A 24,756-nucleotide genomic window follows, 5' to 3' on the forward strand; every position below is an offset into this window, starting at 1 on the left:
TTATGTTAAAGTCAGTGATTAGTAATGTACATTAGGATCATCATTCAAAAGATAAGTGTTTTGGGGCGCCTGGGTGGCGCAGTCGGTTAAGCGTCCGACTTCAGCCAGGTCACGATCTCACGGTCCGTGAGTTCGAGCCCCGCGTCAGGCTCTGGGCTGATGGCTCAGAGCCTGGAGCCTGCTTCCGATTCTGTGTCTCCCTCTCTCTCTGTCCCTCCCCCATTCATGCTCTGTCTCTCTCTGTCCCCAAAATAAATAAACATTAAAAAAAAAAAAGATAAGTGTTTTATTACAAGCAACATAGATTGTGAGAAGACTTCAGAGTCAGATCTGAATCTCAATTCCAGGTCTGGCACTTGAAACTTGTACATCCTTGGGTGATAATTAATATCCATGAGAACTAGTTTCCTTATTTATAAAATGGTCATGGTGATGAGGAGGTGAGGAGGTTATGACAATATTCAATTCGTAGTTATATGTGAAAGGGCCTAGCCCAGTGTCTAATACAGAGTAGATGCTCAGTACATCCCACTTTATTATTATGATTATTGTCATCATTATTTCTTTAAATTTTTTTAATGTTTATTTATTTTTGAGAGAGAGAGACAGAGACAGAGCATGAGAAGGGGAGGGGCAGAGAGAGAGGGAGACACAGAATCCAAAGGAGGCTCCAGGCTCTGAGCTGTCAGCACAGAGCCCGACAAGGGGCTTGAACTCACCAACCGTCAGATCATGACCTGAGCCAAAGTCAGATGCTTAACCGACTGAGCCACCCAGGCACCTCATCATTATTTCTTATGTAAACTCAAAAATATGGCAAAATGCATTATCATGTGGAATTAATTTCTGTTAATTTATGAAATGTAATCTGGAGGTCATCTGAGTTGCTCACAGCTTAGCTGTACTGTAATCTGAATCTAAGAGCTACCTAGGTGTGAGACATCCACAATGTGCTCTAGAATATGTTTAATATAATGAAATAATAAATATTTTTAATGTCAGAAAAGCTCTTTTTAAGAAGGCATGAGCTAAGATTGGCATTTGATGATACCTGTATGTTTTCTTCCCTAGCTGAATTTAAATGTCAGCCAGGCAGATTCCAGTGTGGAACTGGACTCTGTGCTCTTCCTGCTTTCATCTGTGATGGAGAGAATGACTGTGGAGACAATTCTGATGAACTCAACTGTGGTAGGTGATTAAATTCTTAACTAAGGAACATAAATATAATTCTTAGCTGATTATGTGTGCGCCAATTTAAATTCAGACACAGGTTTCAGCACAAATTTTTTTTTGTTCTATCTTTTAGACACACATGTCTGCCTGTCAGGTCAGTTCAAGTGTACAAAGAACCAAAAATGTATCCCGGTAAATCTCAGATGTAATGGACAAGATGACTGTGGGGATGAGGAAGATGAAAGGGACTGTCGTAAGTCACCTTAAAATGTTCTGTCTTATCTTACTTCTGAGTCCCAACTGAAAATGGTCTAAAAATTATTATTATGTACCACACAGTGTAGAAAACCATAATACCAATTATGGGCAAATAGCTCCAAATAGGTATCTATTGGGATGGGTTATTTAAGAAGCTCTCTATAAAGAATATAGAGAAAATTAAAACATGGTGGTCTTTACTTAGAAAACTACCTGAAGATTATGGCAAACAGGAAACAACATGCATTCATTCACATCATCCTTAAGAGAAGCAGCAAAACCAACATTACAGGTGACTGTGGTGTTTTGTTCATAAACTGATTTTGTGTGTGTGTGTCCACAGTAGGCAGCTATAGATAATTTTCTTCTATTGATTAGTTACTTGAAATCAAGTCCATTAATTGAGATTGTTTTTTTCCCATAAAATACATATTGAATGTATGACGAGCAAAATAACCTAACAAAACTATTTTTTAAAAACTGTAAATAATATTCCATTTAATGTCTTTTAACAAGATACTCCAAAGAATAATTGTAAAATATCTTCTGTTCTTTTTGCCCCTTGTCTCCATCCCCCACCAAAAATCAAATTAGATTAAATGGAAGACAAACAGTTTATATTATGTACATATATACACATAGGCACACAGGCATGCACACACACACACACACACACACACACCAGAATCTGAACAATAGAGTACCTGTCAAGTTTTTCAGGGTTTCAACAGAATAGCTGTCAACATTTCTGTCTTGCTGAAGTTTTATTTTATTCCCCTAAAACTTTTATCAGTAAATAATGTGCAGTCACCCAGCAATTTGATTAAGATGGTGCATTCAGAATAAAGTCAGTACCAGTTCTTTATGGTTAGTCATTCTAGGAGCTGATCCATTAAACTGACTAGGATTTGTGATGCAGTTTACAGTGTTAAGTCAGATGTTCTCCTCTTCCCTCAAAAACTCAACACAAGTAGAGAGTTTGATAAGTTTTATGATTTTTATTTCCTTATTCACTAATACCTTCTGATTTAGTCTGTTTTCTATGTATAAAAATGTGAATGTGTGAATTCTTACTCTTATTTATCTGGTAACATTATTCCAAAAGGCTCTGAACTGTTTATTTTTAAAATTAATTTCAAAATATATCTAATCAAGGTAAGGTTCTGAAAATTCTGATTTTTATCAAATGTATCATTACAGAAATAGGTTTTATTTATTTATACTGGAAAGGACATTTGGAATATATTATAGATAATGAAAGTTAAAACTCTTCACCTTCAGAGCCTTACTAATTAAAAGATGATACATTTCCAGTTGACTATCCTTAACATTTGCTTGTCTAATTATTTTTTAGATAAAGTGTCTGTCTTTGTTCAAAACTACATTTTAATAGATTTTTTCCTCTTAAGCCGAAAACAGCTGTTCTCCAGACTATTTCCAATGTAAAACTACTAAACACTGCATTTCCAAGCTGTGGGTTTGTGATGAGGATCCAGACTGTGCGGACGCATCAGATGAGGCCAACTGTGGTGAGTGTTTTGTGACCCTGGATCTTTCCTATTGTATTTGTGTCACCATCTGACATAGCCACAGTGAAAGGGGTTTGAACACAATTCTGATGAAACTGAAGTCTTACATGAGAAAGTTTTGTCTCTGTGCTCACAGAGTCATGACAACCTCAGATTAGCTATTTTATAACAACAATCTCAGGTTAGCTGTTTTTACCTATAGAAGGGTAAGGCAGAAGAGTAATATTGTTTAATATAACTCAAAACTATTTCTAAAAAGATGGATCTAAAAGGTAGGCTAAACCATCATCTTGTATTAGAGTATGCACTTGGTATTACCATTTAATGAATAGAAAAAATGAGACATTACCTTAAAATATTTTTTTTAACATTTATTTATTTTTGAGACAGAGAGACAGAGCATGAACGGGGGAGGGTCAGAGAGAGGGAGACACAGAATCTGAAAGAGGCTCCAGGCTCTGAGCTGTCAGCACAGAGTCTGACGCGGGGCTCGAACTCATGGACCGTGAGATCATGACCTGAGCCAAAGTTGGCGGCTTAACCGACTGAGCCACGCACGCGCCCCAAGACATTACCTTTTTATTGTTCTAGACTTCATTTTTTTTTGCTTAAATACATATGGTTTTCCATTCATTCAATGATTGTTATCCATTCCTACACATGGTGAAATAAAACAAAAGTTAAGAAAAGTATCTTTCCTGTTTTAGTAGATGACAGCGATCACCTAAGTTGGCATTTGTTTCTGAAACTTTTTTTTTTTACTTAAGATCAGTTGTTTTATTTATAAGAATTATTTATTAATTAATGTTGCAGAAATGGAGAACATACTCATTTTGTTTAATACATTCGATTCTATCTTGAAAATGTCAACGGAAAGACAGAAATGAAGAGTAGTTGTCACGTGTAATTCATTTTATCAACATTTATTAAACAGTAACCGAGGCTATGTTGTAGGTGAATACACCAAACATGTCATTGCTGGGAAAGCAAAAAATTATTTAATCTGGTAATTGATTAAGAAAGACAAGGGGCGCCTGGGTGGCGCAGTCAGTTAAGCGTCCGACTTCAGCCAGGTCACGATCTCGCGGTCCGGGAGTTCGAGCCCCGCGTCAGGCTCTGGGCTGATGGCTCGGAGCCTGGAGCCTGTTTCCGATTCTGTGTCTCCCTCTCTCTCTGCCCCTCCCCCGTTCATGCTCTGTCTCTCTCTGTCCCAAAAATAAATAAAAAACGTTGAAAAAATTAAAAAAAAAAAAAAAGACAAAGTTTTTCCAAATTGAAGATAGGATGTCCAAGACTTTCAGAGCCAAAATTGGGTTAAATGCATCTGCTATATTCCACACTGCTCTTAATTACCTCTTCTGAGAAAAAAGAAAATAATGAAAACCCATTGTGTTCTTTGAAATTCCACTTCTGCACAACATTCATGAGACATATGTGTAATAAATGACAATCATGTGTCTTTAAGTGTTTTTCCTAATACTGTCTTCCATGTGACTGTGTCTTCAGAACATGCAACCAAAATAACTTACTACAGTATCATGAAACCCCATTTACCACTTTGTAGAATTGGTCTTCATAATAAATTCACAAAGCCCTGAAGTATAGTCATTATTGATTTGTCCCTAACAATTATCAAACTCTTTTACAGACTAGTTTATATTCTTGGCTAGTTTTCTTTTATATTAATGGCTAGTCTTGTGTATTTTTGGTTTACCGAAGTGAAAAGGAATAATGACTTATATTAGCTATATGAATATTTTTATGGAATATCTATAATTTGTTCTTCCTTACTTTGATATTATTTAACTGTTGTCACAGATTATATTAATCAAACTGATAATTATCAATTATTATAATAACTGTAATGCCTAATATTTATTTGGTATTTACTATATAGCCCAGGATATGTGTTAAACACTTTATAGTCATGTACTCACATAATCTCTCTACTATCCCCTATTTTTTTTGAAAAATTTTTTAACATTTATTCATCTTTGAGAGAGAGACAGAACATGAGCAAGGGAGGGACAGAGAGATAGAGAGGGAGACATGGAATCTGAAGCAGGCTCCAGGCTCTGAGCTATCAGCACAGAGCCCGACGTGGGTCTCAAACTCACTAACCATGAGATCGTGACCTGAGCCAAAGTCAGATGCTTAACTGATAGAGCCATCTAGGTGCCCTGATCCCTATTTTTTATAAAGTTTATTTATTTGGGGAGAGAGATAAGGGCTCTGGAGAGAGAGAGAGATTCAGAGAGGGAGAGGGAGAGAGAAAGAGAGAATCCCAAGCAGGGCCTGTGCTATCAGTGCAGGGCCCAACACAGAGCTGGATCTCACAAACTGAGATCATGACCTGAGCCAACATCAAGAGTCAGACTCTTAACTGACTGAGCCACCCAGACACCCTTTACTATCCCTATTTTATTGATGAGGTAAATGAATCCCAAGGAGGTTATATAAGTTACCCCAAGTGTCATGGCTTGCAGGTGGTGGAACTGGGACTTGAATCCAAGGTTTTTTCACACTAAAGCATCTACTCTGTAGACTTGGTATAAAGCCACCTCATTCTTTCTGTGTAAAGAGAAAAATATTTAAATGTTTTCTGTTTTAAAGTTATATAGACTGCTCCCAGCCACAGTCATTGCCATAAGTTCCAGATCAGTATACGAACACATACATACATACATACAGTAAGAGGGAGAGAAGAGATGAGAAGGTTGCCATCTGATTTGCCTTAGACCACTATAAAATTTTATTGTGGCAGGCACTAATTTAATTAAAAAAACTTCTATATCACATTTTAGTGTACCATTTCTCAATCTTTATTCTTGGTGGGCTAAAAAGGCTAGCTCCTTCCCCTTTGTTCTGTCCTCAATAAAAATAGAAATGCCGTGTATTTTTGCTATGTCTGTTAACACTTTTGCAGAATACTTGCGTTGAGTAGGGAAAAGCAAAAAAACAACAACAACAACAAAAAACAAGCAAATAAAAACATTTCTTAAAATTAACCCTATCAAGCTAAGGCCTTAGTATTTGAATCTGAGTCCTGTGTTCCTTTGTGGGAACAGAACTTGTCTAGAATAGAAGGTAAGTTTCAGTGTTTCTCATGTTGAGGGCCCAGCAAGATGTAGAGTAGATTCGCGTGAAGTGCTGTTGAGTGACTGGCCTGTTCTCTGCTACAAAACCTCTGTATGTAACTCATTTTTATTGCAGTTTTCTTCTATATTTTCTTGGTCGAATGCTAAATTTAGAGGGAGATTCTGCTTTACTCTTAGAGTTCACCTAGCTCTTAACAACTTATTTCTCAGAAGCAATATCTATCTATAGCTTTATATCTAATTGGCTTCTATCAACTCTAAAGTTCTAGCATTGTAATGTGTTCTACCTTGATATATCCTAAATGAAACACATTTTTTCTCTTTATTTTTTTAAATGTTTTATTATTTATTTTCAAGAGTGAGAGAGAGCACAAGCAGGGGAGGGGCAGAGAAACAGGGAGACACAGAATCCAAAGTAGGCTCTAGGCTCTGAGCTGTCAGCACAGAGCCTAATGCATGGCTCAAACTTGCGAACCACAAGATCATGACCTGAATCCAAGTCAGCCACTTAACCAACTGAGCCACCCACACCCCCCTTTTTCTCTTTAAATTTTATAAACAATACCAATGTAGGGACACAGGGTCACTGAGACACTGTGGAAAAGCCTAACAAAGCTTACAAATAAATTTACAGAATAACTTGCAAAAAAAAAAAAAAAAAAACAAATACACATGCAGTATAGGGGATTAAAATACCTTTAATGTATAAATATCTTTAAAATTATTTAATTTTTATATTTACTGGAATACCATGTTTATTGAATTCTGCCCAGTGTAATTTTTGAGTTCTGATGAGTAATGCATATTTAACAACTAATATTCAATATGTGTAAAAATTTTATGGTAATCTAGAATTTAAGGAAGCCTCAAATCACTTTGAGTAGATATAAATTACATATAGTTTAGGAGTCTTACTCCAATAGTTTAGTCTTGGTGAGAGTGGATACGAATTTTAAAATTAAATTACATATTTTCCTATCCTATGACACAAAGTTTTTGAGATGACTAAATTTATGAGTCTGTAAAAGCTACATTTGGCACATTTGGGTTTAAATTCATAAATATTTTAAAAACATCTTTTAGCTCCATTTCTGTGTAAGTAAAGATTTAAATCTGTGCTATGCTTATATTCATGGGAAGACAGGTTCAACTGTGTTTTGAGTTAATGGCTATTATAAAATTACATCTTTTCACTGGAAGGTATTTCACTCTTTCTTTACTATATGCCCAGAGAAAAATAAGCTTTAGAAAAGGTAGATATGTACCTTTTTTATTAAATTATAAACGTTGACTGTTCTTGGAAGGCTGTTCATTAGTTATTACAGTATTGGACAAACACCAGATTTGAATGCCTGACCAAAATGTATGCAATACCTCAAATTGTACTAGCCCTAGGATTTTCACTCCAAATTTCAATTTCAAACTTTCTTTACCTTCTGCCTGCCATTGTCTATTTTAGGAAGGAAATGCAGATTTGAGGATTTGACAAATCTGTACTAGATTCATGCTCTGCTTTGTAATTAGAGTTGAAACTTTTCTACAATTTGACTCTAATGAAGATGATATCAGAATCCAGGTCTTTCCATTATGTCCTCTCTTCCCAGTTTATAGTTCAGATTTTCCATTCCCTAGATGTCTGTATAACATTCTTTTTATCAGTTGTTCCATCTGGGCCTTCCTGGTCAACCCCATACTCACACCCCAGCTCTCTGGAATCCACTGTTTGTTCTTCCATATTGCTCTTCCCTATGGTCATGTCTCCTTGCTTTCTTCTCTTGCAACCCTCCACCTCGTCTAGAATTTTTGCTTTCAAGTTGCTTCAGTATCATTTGCGGCTTTTGAGCAGTTTTGGTTTATTCCCGACCGCTTGGCTAATTATCTCAAATTAATGTGCTAGCTATAATCACACTAACTAGGGCTTATGAGACGAACTTGAGTTTCCTACAGTAGCTTTGTGCTTTGTGCAGCCTGGTTCTTCCAACATGATACTGAACACATTCAAACTAAAAGAGAACTGATCAGTGGGTCCTTTTATTTTCACTTAAATTTCTGTTGAGGAAATTTGAATTTGCTTACTTAAGTTATAAGAACATAAGGAACATGTTTTTTTTTAAGTTAAAGCAAGTGAATATTAAATTATAAAATACTTCTACCATGCAGACTTATACAGAAAGTTACACAGTAAGCAATTTATCATTTTTAATAGATTTTTAACGTTTTTCTTAAGGCATCTCTTTTAAAACATAGACATCACTACAATAACATGTAAAGCCCTTCTTTATCCTCTCCCCTTTCCTTTTTCCCCTCTGCTGAAGTGGTTGTGTATTATTCACATGTGTTCTTTTTAACTATATTTGTATGTATTTATTAATATATACCTAACAGTTAAAAGTATCTTAAAAGCTTACATAAATTTCATTGTATTTTCAATAGGAAATTGAAGCTTAACATTTTCTAGTATTCCAGTGTATTAATGTGAATCACATATTTTTATACTGAAGGTTTTTTTTTACATGTTACAATTATTACACATTTATTGGCAAATAAAACACAACACCTTTCATACAATCTGTGCTATAGACACCATGAAGTCTCAGTTTCCTGCTCAGGTGCTCTGATTGTCAGCTTGCATGAAAGTTTACTCAAAGCAGTTGTGACAATATCCAGGGGCAGAAATCTGTGTACCCTACAGTCTATATTAGGCTTTGGATGGAGACCCTGGAACGAGTTTGAAGAGAGAAGTTCTGGTTTTGGTGGCTATACCCACAGTAAAATAATTCTTGATATTTGAATTTAGTTATTTTCAAAATATTTATTTACTTACACTTAAAATAGCATTTACCAAATGTTAGTGCCATGACTTCAATATAATCCATGGTGGGGCAGGAGTGGAGTTCTGTGCTCACATATGCAGGAAAGGGTGATGCACTAAATTCTGTACCTTGGAAAATAGTGCACTTCCATGCATTTAGTTAAGACATCTGTTTAGTGTTTTTAAGCAGTGTTTCCTGAATTTAAATATAGACCAGCAAATTAGGTATTTTATTTTGATTAGTAAACAAATTATGTGAATACCCTAAAGCCCTTCTTCCATACTGTGTGACCATGGCTTATTGCGTGGGGGCAGGAGGAGGACTTTGTTATTGAGGGAAGCTGCTGGGAGACCAATTTAAATTTTCAAACACATGGCATCATGGTATCTCAGATATTTAGAAGGGTGGGATTGTACATCTTTATGTTAGCAGGTGGGAAGGAGGAAGGACCCCATTTCTCTGGGGCCTGATTGGTCTATGCTGCCTGATTGGTCTGATCTGCACCTGTATTGTGACCTGTGCTGTGGAGTGCTGGTCCCACCACCCACTGCTGAAGTATAGCCTTGGCTGGCTTCCTGAATGTTTCCATTTCTGGTGAGCTGCAAACTGATCTTAAGTTTCTTCTATTACATGAATACTCTTGAGCTAAGACATGCAGAGACACGTGCTCCTGAAAATCTCCAAATCTTGTGAGGAGCCAGAAATAACTGTCTCACGCTTATCTATCTAGCTACTAGTCACTTGTAGTGTCGTAGAGTCGCTCCTGAGTTTTGTTGACTGTGTCATATACATGATGCTAGATGTTTCTCCTGGAATTTTGACATCTTTTTGAGATAAATTTGGGTCAGGGTAACACTTATCTTCTCAGTAGTATTGGCTTGTCCCACATCAATCTGGATACGACTTCCATGTCTTGTGTCTGTGTATGAGAAAGCGAAAGAAAGGGGAGCCTATCTATATGAATAGGACTAGGAAATTACTGTCTAGTTTTTATATGAAGAAATGAATGACCTACATGTGAATCCTTTAATAGTCTAAGAGGAACACATTTGGTCTTTTTATAACTTGTCTTCAGTAACTTCCTTGCATTGACTGTCTCTCTACCAAAGGGATATGCAATTATTTGGTGATGTTATTTTATTTTGTTTTTTTCTTTCTCAATAATAAGAGGAAATTGTGAAATTTAAATTTTGTTCCACAAAGCTAAAAAGGAGCCCACACAGTGAGTCAGGAGGCATGCCACATATTCCAGATTCTATACTGATCTGTTGTCAAAGCCATGAAAGGAAATAGCTTTTTGCCCAGTGAGGTTTATAATTAAGTTTGTAATGAAAGGGACTGTATATTTGCTTAATAAGAACTGGGTTGGTGTAGTTGATATTTTTTAAAAAGAAATTGAGTCAGTAATTTAACATTCTGTGATATTTTTGCTTGAAAAACTTCATCCTTGTTATATTGCTTCCCTCAACCTTTGCCAAATATATTTGATTCTCTAAAAATGTAAAATAAAATAGCACACACACACATGCACACAAAACTACTTGCAGTTTTATAGTAGAATGTGGAAAAAATAAGCATTAGACACTTTATAAAAAATACTTAAGAAATGTAGAACTTTAAAAAATGCCTTTTTTGTCTACCTTTACAACAAAATATTTGCATTTGTTTTGGTTTATAAGATTCTATTCAAATGTCATTTGGACTGGTGATTTCCTTAAAGAACACTATTACCATTTATTTTCAGGGGTTATTCAATGTTACTTGATGCCATGTTTGTATGATTATACTATATATTAGTGTGTGAAAATAAATAGAATTAAAGTTTGTAGTGCTTTTTCTCAATACAGTACTATAGGTAATGCATCTGTGTGTAGAAAATATTATTATCACTATAAGAAATATGGTGTGTGTATAAAGTAGTTTGGTTACCACTTCAGTTTCTGTTCCATACTCATAAATTGCAGTAAGAAACCCTGAAACATCATTTATGATATTTTTATTAGACTTCTAATTAGTAGAATTTATTTATAATATTTTTGAATATTTTATAAGAATATATATTACATAAACATAGGGCTATATGTTATATATTAGAAAGGTTGTAAAGCTTAATATCTAAGTTTCTTGATACCTTAATTTCCAACTGGACTCAAAATACATAGAATTTTAAATAACTATTTTAAAAAACCCTGTCATTTCATTTAGGAACATATAGATAATAAAAGTAAAATGACCGACTGGTAAAGAAAACTTAGATTTATGCTTCTATGTTAAAATCAGTTTGAGGATCCAAATGATATCAGATTTTGCTTGAAAAATGAGTATCCTTTTCATCCATTAACATTTCAGGACATAATATATTAAGGAGAGTAAAAGACCTATTGTAGAGTTATAATCGTACCATTTATTGGCTTTGTAATCTTTGTGGACAGATGCATAGGTGATGATTCTGATAGTCATACTTATGCCCCTGTCTGTCTTAGATTCAATGCCTGGGATGCAAGGCTCTGGACTGGAGTTTGCCTGTCATTAGGGCACTATTTATTATGGTTCCTTAGTCATTGTTCATGTGGGAAATAACAGGAGTAGAGAGAGAGGTGATGTAGGATGTAGTTTGAGATAATGAACTCTATTACCTCTTGCTGGGTTATAAATGTCAGAGCAAATTATTACTTATTTTTGCTGTCCTTTAAAATTTTAACCTTATAATTAATACTTCTATTTCTCTAATCCAAAAATCTTGAGAGAGATTATAAAAATAATGTAAACAAATTATTCATAATGAGTTTCCTTTGACCTAAGGAAGAAGTAGCTTAAACAGTATTTAAGAGCTAGAGAAATAGACAGCAGATCTACCCTGTAATCTGAGGTTTCTTACCCTATAGATCATCTTATCCATATGATTGTATTCTTCACAATTCTGTGTTCTAAGAAGGTGGCAAACTTCCCATGTATACATGTTTCCTATTTTGATATACTTACTGGATTTTGGTTGATATTTGAGAAAAAGGAGAAGAAATCAAAACTGATACCATTTATTGACCTTCAAATAAATCTAATATGTTTTCAAACATATTTTTAATTAATAATATTTGGATTATGTGAATTATATGTTGTACTCAAGCAGTAAGATCTCTACATTTAAGTTCATGTGTTAATATACAATCTTAAAAGAAGTTACAAAATATTTATATATGTGCAATGGTATCTTAACAATAGAATTTAGCATTAACATTTTGTTATAAATGCTAATATCAAATTTAAAACAAACGTATGGTAATTTGTTTTACTTCATTAAGATCAATGCCTCAGGAGCTGAGTGTGTTAACAATTATTGGGTGTGTTAAGTATTTAATGGTGAGTAGAAGACTAAATAAAAATTCCATATCAGAATGCTAGGAACATATTTTTATTTTTTGTTTATTTATTTATTTTTACATTTATTTATTTTTGAGAGACAGAGCACAAGTGGGGGAGGGCAGAGAGAGAAAGAGACACAGAATCTGAAACAGACTCCAGGCTCTGAGCTGTCAACACAGAGCCCGATGCGGGGCTCATATCCACAAACCGTGAGATCATGACCTAAGCTGAAGTCAGACACCCAACTGACTAAGCCACCCAAGCACCCCAGGAAACTTATGTTTAAATGTTATAAAATATTTACCATAAAATTGTAATTAATCAAGCTATTGGAAGAGTGACATCTAACCTGTTTCAACTTTTTGAAGACATTTCTAAGGTCTTAATTTAATTTCTTCTATTACCTGCTTGGTGATATTACTGGCAGAAATCTCTTACATGACTTAGTACATATGCCTTCAGATCCCCCATTCTGAATACCTTACTAGATTACGTTTTTTAAGACCAAATATGGAGTCTCTTTATATTTTAGTCTTCTTTGTAATTAGGATTCTTCTGAATCCTAAAAATAAAACATACTCAGAAAATTCAATGTATTACTTAATGCCAATTAATTATGGTTTTACTATAAAAGGATCATACAGCTGTGTTAGTTAACTCTATCAATATAACAGAAAGATGTCTCATATATATATTTCTATCTGTTTCTAGAAATTCTCTATAGGTGGTAGAATGTTTTATTCCTTCATAAATACCTATCCTAGAAGTTCTTTGGATAAACACAGAGTTCTTCTAATTAGCATAAACCTAGTGCCTTGATAATTACTGCTTTACGAAGAGAATCCTTTGGAACAACTGCTTGCATCTTTAGTCTGGTCCTTGTAGTGTTTAAAACCACAATATTCCTGATATAAACACACACTGATCAGTAAAAATTTCTGTGGCTAACTATCAGGGAATCATATAGGTATAGGAAACTACCTTTAGGAATAATGAAACATTTTATGAACCTAGAACTCTGACAGTTCATTCCATTCTTTTTCAATAAAGGGCATTTATTTCATTGAGTAAAGAGAAAATAATTGAGAATCATTCACCTAAAATATAAGCAAATATATACATATATTTCTTTCAGAATTTATCATGTCTACTTTGTAATGTCTTAATAAAAGTAATTGCAGCTTAGATTTTAAAATATTTTAATTCCAGAACAGTTAGCATACAGTGTTATATTAGTTTCAGGTGTACAATCTAGTGATTCAACAATTCCATATATCACTCAGTGCTCATCACAAGTGCATTTCTTAGTCCCCATCACCTAGTTCACTCATCCTCCCATCCATCTCCCGTGTAGTAACCATCAGTTTGTTCTCTATAGTTAAGAGTCTGGGGCACCTGGGTGGCTCAGTCAGTTAAGCGTCCGACTCTTGGTTTCAGCTCAAGTCGTGATTTCAGGGTTTCATGAGTCCAAGCCCCACATCGGACTCCAAGCTGACAGTACAGAGCCTGCTTGAGATATATACATGTATATACATGTATATGTATATATATACATATAACACATCTTAAAATTAGTATTGGAAATATGTAAAATATTGGTATTACCAAGAGATATTTCCAATAGGTGTGTGTATTACCAATAGGAAATTTGAAAATTATGCAAAAAGTTGAATAAGGGGTTCTCATATCAACATTTCTTATTCTTTGCAGAGGAAAGCTAAAATCCGTGCATACAATTAGTTTTCCTACAACATACTTTGGGCACAATTTGTTGTTTGTTTTGTTTTTAATATTTTGCTTATATAATTAAGCTTAGTTTTTGTATCTTTATAATATTCATTTATTTTAAAAATTAATAAACACCTATTAAATATGTTAACTAAGCAGCCATATTAGAGACTCAGGGAATTCAAAGAAGTCTAATAGGGATAATTAATAGTTTTGAAAGATTATTATGTGCTAGGCATTATACTAAGCTTTATGTATATTATATCATTTAATCCTCACACCAATCCTATGCAAAACATACTATTATTATTTTTATTTTTGGGTAAGGCTATAAGACTCATAAGATGCAAGTAATTATTTTACCCAAGTCAACCAGGTAGAAAGCGGTTGAGCAGATATTTGAACCCATAGGATCTGGATCCAGACCCACATACTTAACTATTACTCAATTGAGCTTCCTTAATCTGCCCTAAATTTATAATAAGGCAAGGAATTAGGACACAGATACAAATAATCTTAAATAAGTTGGAATGGAAAGTTATCAGAATACATACTTAAATAGATTTAGGCATTGTTTTGTTTTGTTTTGTTTTTAGATAGAGTGGGGAGAGCATGAGACAGGGAAGGGGAAGGGGGCAGAGGGAGAGAGAGAGAGAATCCACACTCAGAAATGAGCCAGATACAGGGCTTGATCCCATGACCCTAGGTTCATGACCTGAGACAAAATCAAGGGTCAGACATTCAACCAACTAAGCCACCCAGCATCCAGACGCCCCTTAAATAGCTTTTTAAAGGAACTTATCATTGAAGTAGCAATAAAAGGATGCTTTATCTATAGACAATTTGAAAGCTATAATAAACCAACTAAAAATCAGTCTGTTTTTTATTATCACCTTTCTTTAATGTCTATTCTAAACATGATAAAAAACATGATAAAAAAAAAAAAAACCTCCCTAGAAGGACAAACCATTGTTCATGACCCCAAATGGAAATCTACTGGCTTGCCATAAAAGTCATAATAAAAATAAGTACAACAAGAACCAACAGTGGCATTAAATTCTGGTTTGACTCCATTCTGGTTTGATGCTGGCATATCAAAATCCAACTCTCTCTTTGTTAAAAAGAGAGATTATTGAGTCTCAAAGAAGCCCTATCATTGCATGACCAAACTTTCATAATGAAGCATCTAGGAAAAATGAAAGAAATTTGAACAGAGGATAACTTTCTCATCAGCCATTCCATACTATATAACACTGTGTTCATATATAGTTTGAGCTATCTGGTGCTTACATCTATCACAAGTACACCACACATTTGACAACATCGTCCTCTTCTTGATTAGCTGAATGAATAAGCATGATCTAAAAATCAAACTATTTGCTCCTTCCTAAAGGTTTTCCAATAACTATATATATATATATGGCACTATATATCATAGTTAATATACTATATATAATATAGGCTATATAATTATAATATATAAACTATATAGTGTATTAATATGTATATTAAATTGGTTAAAATACAAGTAGCTATTGAGAAGAAAGTAATTATTCATATTAATATCACTCTTAGTATGCTTTCAAAAATTTTTACTATGCACAAGTGAAGGTCATTAATACTGTTTTGTTCTGATTTTTTGAAAACTTTAATAACAAAGCATTTTTTTTTTCTAATTTTATAAAACTTTGTAATTGACTACTGGGCATAAATTGTCCAGATTCTTTTTTGGAAGATACAGTTAAGTCTTGGCACTAAATGCTGTATTTGTTGGCACTGAAACAGGTGCAAGAAATGAACATGTTAAAATCTCTAGCTTGGAATAGTTCAACCAAATGTAATTATATGTGAGTCTTGACTAAAGGTATGATTATCATCCAAGACTTAGCAGTATGGGGTATGGGGATGACAATGCCAGCCTTAAATTCCAGAACTTTTTTCATGCTATTTGTTTTTCACAGTTATAATTTACTACCTCTTCATAGTGCAAAATTATCCATCCACTTGGTTTCATTTCTTGGCTCAATGCTGTGACTTAGTAATTTTCAACATCTTATGGACAGATGGAAAGTGTTCACTAAACATGTTGCTGAATTAACACAGAATTCATTTCTAAACCACAATAAAGAATGGAGCTGAAAATATCAAGTCCACTCAGTTCCATCTAAAGCCCATGTATTATTATGATGGAATCTCTGGTTGAAAAAGGGTCATTAGAGGTCATGTGGTTAAAGTAGGGCCACATCTACCATCCCTAATCTAAGTAAACAAGCCAACCAAACATTCCTTTATGTCTAGACAAAATCCTCATACTATAAAGTCTGTTTTTTTTTTTCTTTTTGTCTTTTCCAATAGAAATTTTGAATATCCTAACACTATCCTTTGTGTAAAATTCCTTTGTTTAGGGACTCTCAAATTAAATTCTTTCACATCCTTCTCCAGGCCAAATAATTCCATTTTCTTTTATCTCTCTACATGAGTTCTATTTTCTGTTCTATTAATCAGCTGTTTATTTCTCCCCTGAAACCTTCCCACATCTATGTTTTGGTTATGATCTATGAAACAGAATGCAGCATTTTTAAGTGCTGTGTATCCCCTGTTCCCCATTGTATATACCTGCTTTTGTATTCTAATACTGTGTTTGATTAAAAGCAAATAAAACCACAGTGTTCACACTGTTGATCTGTGGCCAACTTATATGAACCCTAGCTTAGAGATTTCACATACATTCTACCAGATTTTCAGTGTCATATTTATGAACTGCATCCATGTTGTTGTTTTTTTAATATGTTATAATGAAATCTACTGTCTCTCTTGACAAATTTTAAGTTCCAAGAGGATTGGATCTGTATATCTTATAATTCCCTAATATATACCTAGTACATAGTACAGAATCTGGCACAAATAAATGTTTGAAGAATGAGTGAGGAAAGGAAATTAAAAAAAAAACAGAATTTTTTTGGTTCAGACAAATATATTTCTCTTCTAAATCTGGACATTGGGACTCTAGTTTCCTTTCTTTAAATTTATCTGTATTTTATTTCATTTTTATGTAAGTACTGCTTTTTCTCTTGATCAATTCAATAGTTTGGACTTGATTTGTAGGCAAAATTGAGTTAAATTGTAAGGAGGTTTCAATCTAAAAAACCGCTGCATGTCAAACTTACACAAATGAGATATACCTCCCCATTTCTAGGAAGAAAAGTGGGCTATGGCAGTACAATTGACCACTTCATGAAAAGACCCCATAAACTCTGGACAACTAGTAGTAAAGCTCCATTCTTGATTTCAGCATTTATTAATTGGGTAGATTTCTTTAGGTATCTATTATTTCCTCATTTGTAAATGGCGATAATTTTGTCCTGGGAAAGCTGATGAGAGGGTTTAAAGAAATAAAGGTTTATAAGCACCCAGTAGGTATATAAGTACCTAGTAAGTATATAAGTACTTTAGTCCCTCAAAATTATTTGTCCCCGTTTTTTCAGCATTTTTTGCCAAATACTTAGCACTGACATAGGTTCAAACACTCAATTATTTATTCTGTAGTGGAGATGGAAGGGAACAAAAGATTTAAATAAATACTATAAAATTTTATGACAGAATGAAATGGTTCTGTGAATGCTTGCATTTCTTGTCAGGAGAGAAGAAAAAATAAAACATCATTAGAGTTAACAAAGAGTTCATGACTTAACAGATTAATAGGAAATATAATAACAAATGTTAAAGAGAGTATGACTGGTATGAATCTTTACATCTTTGTTACATCATTTCCACACAGTGTTAGAATGACAATTTTGTATATGCACTATACTCCCCTGTGAGCCCTGTTTGTTTCTCTAACAGCTTTATTAAAAAACAATTGGCAAACAATAATCTATATATTTTTAAAATATATAAATCTAATAAATTTTGGCAAGTGTGTATGTCATGAAACCATCATCACAATTAAAATAACAAACATATTTTTCACTCTTGGGAATTTATTTGTTTTCCTTTGCAATATCTCTCCCTCTCAGCACTTCCTGTATCCTTGTTTCCACAGGAAACCACTTATTTGCTTTCAGTCACTATAGATTAGTGTGCATTTAGATAAACCTAGAGTCATGTAGTTTGCATACATTTTCCCTGGCTTTTTCACTCAGCTTAATTACTTCGAGATTATCCATGCTGATGGTGGTATCAGATGTTTATTCCTTTGTATTGCTTAGAAGCATATTACTGTACGGACATACCACAATTTTTGTATTCATTTACTCATGGATGATCATTGGGGTTGTTTCAAGTCAACTTTAGACTATTTAGACTATTACAAATCAGGCTGTTATGAACATTCATGTATTAGTCTTTTCATGAACACATGCTTTCTCTTCTCTAGGAACTGAAGGCTAGATCATGTAAGTGCATTTTAACTTTTTAAGAAAATATGAAACTCTTTTTCCAACGTACCATTTCATGTTCCCACAAGCAGTGTTGGAGAATTCCAGTTCCTCTGCATTCTTGCCAATACTTGATACTTTTAAATTTTAGCCATTCTAGATGTGCAATCATCTTTAATCGTGGTTTTAATTTGCATTCCATTTATGACTAATGATATTGAACATCATTTCATATGCCTATTTGCTATCTATATATCTTCCTTAGTGAAGTATCTACTTAAGTGTTGTTCCCATTTTTTATTGGATAGTTTTTTTATATTACTGAATTTTGCAAGTTCTTATATATTCTAGATCCAAGTTATTTTTCAGATAAATATTTTGCAAATATTTTCTCATAGTCTATGCCTTGTCTTTTCATTCTCTTCTTCCCCTTACTTTGGGTTCAATTTACTCTCCTTATTCTAGTTCATTGTGGAAGCTGAGGTCACTGTATTGAGAACTTTCTTCTTTTCTAACATAAGTGTTTTATATAGATACTTTCATTGTTGAAGATTGGGTCTATTTTGATAAAGATTCCGTAAGCCTTTGAAAAGAAAGTATATTTTGCTGTTGGGTGAAGTGCTCTATACATTTCCTTAGATCAAGTTGGTTGATAATGCTCTTTAAGTCTCCTTTATCTTTACTAATTTTTGTATATTTATTCTATCAATTATTGTGAGATGAGGATAAAAATTTCTGTTACCATGCATTTGTCTAATTCTCTTTGCAATTTTACCAGTTTTGCTTCATGTATTGTGAAATTTTGCTGTTGGTGATTTAGAACTTAGGTTTCTCTTGATGAACTGAACTTTATGTCATTAGGAAATAACGTGCTTTATCACGAGTAATATCCTTTGCTATGAAATGTACTTTGATATTATTACAGCCTCTCTAGGTTTCTCTGGTTTTATTATTAGCAGGCTTTAATTAATTAATTAGCAGGCTTTTTTTCCATCCTTTTACTTCTAACCTACTTGTGACTTTATATTTAAAGTTTATTTCTTACAGTTTGCATAGAGTTGGGAATACACACAATTGGAATTTTTTTCCAAGTTGGTAATTGGAGTTTTAAGACCATTTACATTTATATTATGAACAGGTCTCAGTTTGAATTTTTTTTGATTTTTTTTATTAACTAAACTCCACACTGTATTCACTAGATTTTCCACTAATACATATATATTTTTTTCTGTTCTAGGATCCCACATTACATTTAGTCATCTCTCTCCTTGCTTCCTTGATCTGTGACAGTGTTTCCATCTTCACTTGTTTTCAATGACTTTGATAGTTTGAAGATTACTAGCGAGGTATTTTTGTACAATGTCCCTCAATTTGGGTACTCATGAATTTTCAAGGATGCCTGTTTAATTGTACCCAGCTTATCAAGGTGTTTGTGGTGAGATACGCCATCCGATCCAACTAGGTGCTAGAACAAGAAGTCTCTCTTTGATTCTACTTTTAGATTCTACAAGCTGCCCAATATATCAGAATATTTTCTCTATTCCTTTCCCCCTTATGTTTGCGAGGATTGGTATTCCTTCATTTGAAGAGCCCCATAACTAATTCACAACCCATGATATATATCCCTATCACTCTTCCAAACTCCCATGATCTTTTCTGGCTATATCAAATTTATTAAATCATTAACCTATTGAGATTCCTACAAAATTCCTTAACTTTCCTTGTTTGTATCTTCCCCACACTTACTCAAATGCCAGTGTTGAGACCAGAGGTAAGTTTATTTCTTGAGCATTGTTTTATTTTTTTTCCTTCAGTTTTATTGAGATAGAAATGACATATGACATTGTATTAGGTTAAGGTGTACAACATAATGACTTGATGCTTATTTACATTGTAAACTGATCATCAGGATAAGTCTAATTATCCACCACCTCACATAGTTAGAAATTCTTTTCTTTCTTATTTCTTATGATCTTATTATGTATTTTCTACTTGCACAATTTGTGCTTCTTTTTCTTTTTTACTGTTTTTTAATATGTTTTCTGTCCCTTTTTTCTGTATTTCTGCTAGCCCTTTTATTTTGTTAGGTGCCAGATTTTTTTTTTGTATTGCTATAAATATTTTTGAAGTTTGTTTTGCAGTGCTGTTAAATTATTTGAAACAATTTTATTCATTGAGATTGAGCTTTTAAGATTTGTTAGATGGAACCAGAGCAGTGTTTTTGTTTTTGTTTTTCTCAGGACTAACTAATCACTACTTGGGCAATATAATTCTGAATACTCAAGTCAGTATTCTGTGTGTTATAAAATTGTCCAGTCTGACTAGTGGGGACAGGCACTATTCCAGGTCCTGTTCAAGTCTCAGATACTGTTTGCTTTATCTTTTCAGCTGACTTTTTTGCTAGTATCTGGTAGTCTCTTTACACATGTACCCTGATTGATTTCTGCTGTGTATGCAAGAAAAATCCTCTGCAAATCTATGTGGTTCACATTCTTTTTTTTTTTAATTTTTTTAATGTTTAATCATTTTTGAGAGACAGAAACAGAGTGTGATTGGGGCAGGGCCAGAGAGAGAGGGAGACACAGAATCTGAAAGAGGCTCCAGGCTCTGAGCTGTCAGCACAGAGCCCCACGGGGGTTCGAACTCACTGGCTGTGAGATCATGACCTGAACCAAAGTCAGCCGCTTAACCAACTGAGCCCCTGTGTGGTTCCCATTCTATGCAGCATTCTCTTCTCCATTAGTGCTTTGAGAACTGTGATGGTTTCCTTGGACTCTCAGTTTAGTCTTGTCAACTCATGGAGTCCCGTGGACTTTGCCTAACTTTCCGCTACCCATGTTGTAGCCTGGAAACTCTTCAAGACACTAAGGCCCAGCAATGTTAAGGCTCACTTCACCTCATGTTTTTTTTTTTTTTTTTTTAACTCTCAGAGATCACTGTTCTTTGTTGTCTGATGTCTAATGTGTTGATAACCATTGTTTCATATATCTTACGTTTTTGTTTTTGTTTTGTTTTTGTTTCAGTTCTTTCAGGTGGTAGGGTAAATCTGGTACCTGTTATTCAAAGCAGACAATGTTTATTTCTATATGAAGCCCAACCTCTTTGATAAACATTCAGTGCTTTGCTTTATTTGCTCTCCCCTGACTTCTGTACCCCAGTGTCTCACTGAGTCATAATCTACTATTTTAATAAGATTTTATTTCCCCAGGGCTTTACCACCTTATTAAGGCTTAGTTCAAGTACTACCACATATACAGGGTAGTTGGCATCAGTAATAATTCTGGAGTAACAGAGACATTGAATATAGTTCTAAGCAGGGACAGAATTGTTAACACATTGTGACTTTATTCCAATAGAACCTGAATAGTATCTAACCATTTTGGTCTATAAGAAGGTATACACATTTTATTCATCAGGTATAGGTACTTAGAGAACAGGTGTTTAAGCTCTTGTATCATAATTCTCATTGCTGTAATATACATGTGGATAGGGAGTTTTTAAGAGACTTTTGGAACTATTTAAGAAGGGAGAGTATAGATGAGATGACTACGGCATTCTATTCACTGTAGATCCCTAGGGTGATACTTTTTCTAAGAATATGCCACACATGACTCTATACTCATGTTAAATTATAAAGCTTGTAGGTAAACTATGTCACCAGTACTTGGACACTTTCTCCTTTCATGTTATTTTTGAGGATGGTCATCCTGTATACACTCTTTTGCCCCATATTTAGTACACAGAAATGTCTCTCTGAGTAGCAGTGATGTGAAATAATGTTGAGTTTGCTAAGCATGTCTATATTTTATATTTACTTGGCCCACATGCAAGGTCAGGTTGGGATGAGTTATTTTAAAATCTGTATATTTATCTTCATGAGAAAGATACTAAGAGTGGTGATTCTCCACACAAAAGGAGACAAATTCAGCCCTGGTGCAAATCAAATATGTCATATAGGTGTCCATAGGCTTTTGGGGGCCAATGAATTCGTGTCTATGGTGAAGGGCCACCAGCCAAATCTGAATTTGCAACTACGATAACTGCACCAAGGTCTCCTAAAGTAATTTATTGTCTCAGGGCAGCTCCTGCCTCCATCCATTAAATACTAGGGGAGAGTGTGGTGAAAGACAAGAGAGTTACAAACGGGTGGGGCCAGAATCTGGGGGCACTTAGGGGAATCTGGATCTCAGCTTCTGTTCAGCACCCAGACCAGGATTTAGGAAAGAGGGCAGAGAAGCTGTGGTTAAGTGAGGTATGGAAACATCCCGTTTTTGTTCTTTGATGCGAATCCACCTCTTTTCCACATAGGCATTGCCTCACTCAGGGCACGTTTTGATGTCGCAGCTATGTGCAGTTGACTTTTTGAAAATGTTGTTATTTAAACTGTGAGATATGAATAATAAGGATAATAGTATTTTTTTAAATTTTATTATGTAAGGCTCTGAGCCAGGAACTTAGTTGTGGAAATAAAAGAAGCTGAAACTAAATCAGTATGGTTTAATGGACTTTAGGGATAAAAGCAAAATATTCCAAATCTTGAGTACAGAAGTAATGTGGGTTTCTATGGTGAACAGTGAAAGAAAGACAGGCACTGGAGAGTACTTAGGGCAAAATATGAGCTATCTTTCTAAAGGATTAAAAAACTCACTGGACTTAAATTCCATTAGAAACAGGATTCTGTTTTTATCAATAAACGGAAGACAGCATTGCAAACTTTCTGAAAAAGATTAACTTAATGGAGATGATATTTTGCCTACCATGGAACAAATAGTTCTGCAAATGACACCCTAACTAGCGTGGTCCCTGGCATGTGAATATGTACCAAGTGAATACAAATAGTTTTAAGAAATGTCCTTTTCCTTTGAAAATATTTCTTAATGGTATATGCAAGTGCCTTCTTTAGATGCTTTTAGTTTAGAGTAAAAATTAGTACCTTTGCCTGTCTAGTTATGTGTCAGTTAGGGAGAGGTAAACTTATCGAACTAATGCCTTCCTAGGTAAGTGTTACATTTTAGCAGGCAACAACAAAGGTTCACAGCGGCAGATTTCCTATTGGAAACCTCAGTTCAGATCTGTCCTGACCTTGGAGATGTCAACCCAATATTTTAGGTCTAAAAATGATAGAATGTGTGATTGCATTTGTTTGTGTAAGTGCATTAAATGTATCTTTCTCTAAAACTAAAATGATGTAACCAATATACTATTATTATACTTGCTGCCAATATCACCTATAGGGCTTTTTTAAAAACCCTTTTTATTATGGTATTTGTCAGTATATAGTATATATTAAAACATTCATGCTTCCTAATATTCTCTTAACTGTTTGTTGCAATGTAAGATAACATATTTTTCAGACTTTGAATATTCTGCCCTTGTTCTATATCATAAGTATACTTCATCAAAGATTTGAAAATCATCTAGTTCATTAAATTTACAAAATCTAAAAGGATGAGAAATCATCAGAATGCTCATTTGAATAATTATGTAGATACCACACTAGTGGTTGTGACAGAATGTAAAGAACAGCAAATAATTTGGCCTAATGATTTACGGGCCACACAATATTAACTGTGTAAACCCCCATAACCTTCAGTTTTCTTATATGCAAAGTGAGCAATATCTATCATAAGATTATTAAAAGGATTAAGTAAAATTACCTTCTCAAAATGGTTTACATTATGTCTGTTGCAAGATTGGTGCTGTGTCAGTGAAATTTCTTCTCCTCCTGAAAACAAATCTGTTCTCAGACACTGAGTCAATAAAGTACCCATACCAATTCAGGAATAGGGAGAGAAAATACTGTTTGCATCTAACATATTTAGATTAGATTTGGTAGATTTACTTGCATTTGGTTACATGTTTTCTGCAATATACTATACTTGTTCATTTGCATATGTTTCTCTTTTCATTTTCTCGGTGAGCAATAGTCCATTTGAGCAGTAGCCCGTATGAGAACTCAAAGAGAGGGTTCTATATATACATATTTCAAGTCTAGAACATTATGAACTGACTCAGAAGTTAGCTACAACCAATGCAATCAGACTTGTGAAGAAACCATTGAGAAACTTTTAGAGTTGAATTTTCTTTGATGGATTTTTGAAGAATTTCCAGTGAAGATCATTTCTGGAGAAGACAGGATGAACTCTTCTGGAAGAACTGGATTATATTATTCTCCTTTCATTTTGTCATCAGACCTTGGTGCCTGGGTGGAAGGCCTGTATTAAAGGAAGGTCTTAGCTAAAGATGTGTGCTAAAGGAAGATGAGGTTTGGTTTTCAAATAAGCAAGGGCAACCAACATATTTGTGACATTCTGATGCCTGAAAAGCTTTTCTAAATGTATTTTTATTATATTTCCATGTTCTTTACCTATATTCAGGTTTGTTTTTTCATCATTTTAATTGGTAACATACAGTCTTGAAC

At 34.2% G+C, this 24,756-nt stretch overlaps 1 protein-coding gene across 1 annotated transcript in view; it reads left to right on the top strand.

The window, feature by feature from the left end:
* Positions 1 to 24,756, top strand: part of LRP1B (LDL receptor related protein 1B) — a 1,918,909-nt gene that overhangs the window by 1,707,037 nt on the left and 187,116 nt on the right. The window contains exons 64-66 of the mRNA XM_047084146.1: positions 1,072 to 1,188; positions 1,307 to 1,426; positions 2,841 to 2,960. Coding sequence (XP_046940102.1) covers positions 1,072 to 1,188; positions 1,307 to 1,426; positions 2,841 to 2,960 — 357 coding nt within the window. The remainder of the gene's footprint in view (positions 1 to 1,071; positions 1,189 to 1,306; positions 1,427 to 2,840; positions 2,961 to 24,756) is intronic.

Source organism: Lynx rufus, unplaced genomic scaffold (assembly GCF_022079265.1).
Source record: "Lynx rufus isolate CCGP_SWC_20201006 ecotype Redwood Valley unplaced genomic scaffold, mLynRuf1.p SCAF_2, whole genome shotgun sequence".
NCBI lineage: Eukaryota > Metazoa > Chordata > Mammalia > Carnivora > Felidae > Lynx > Lynx rufus.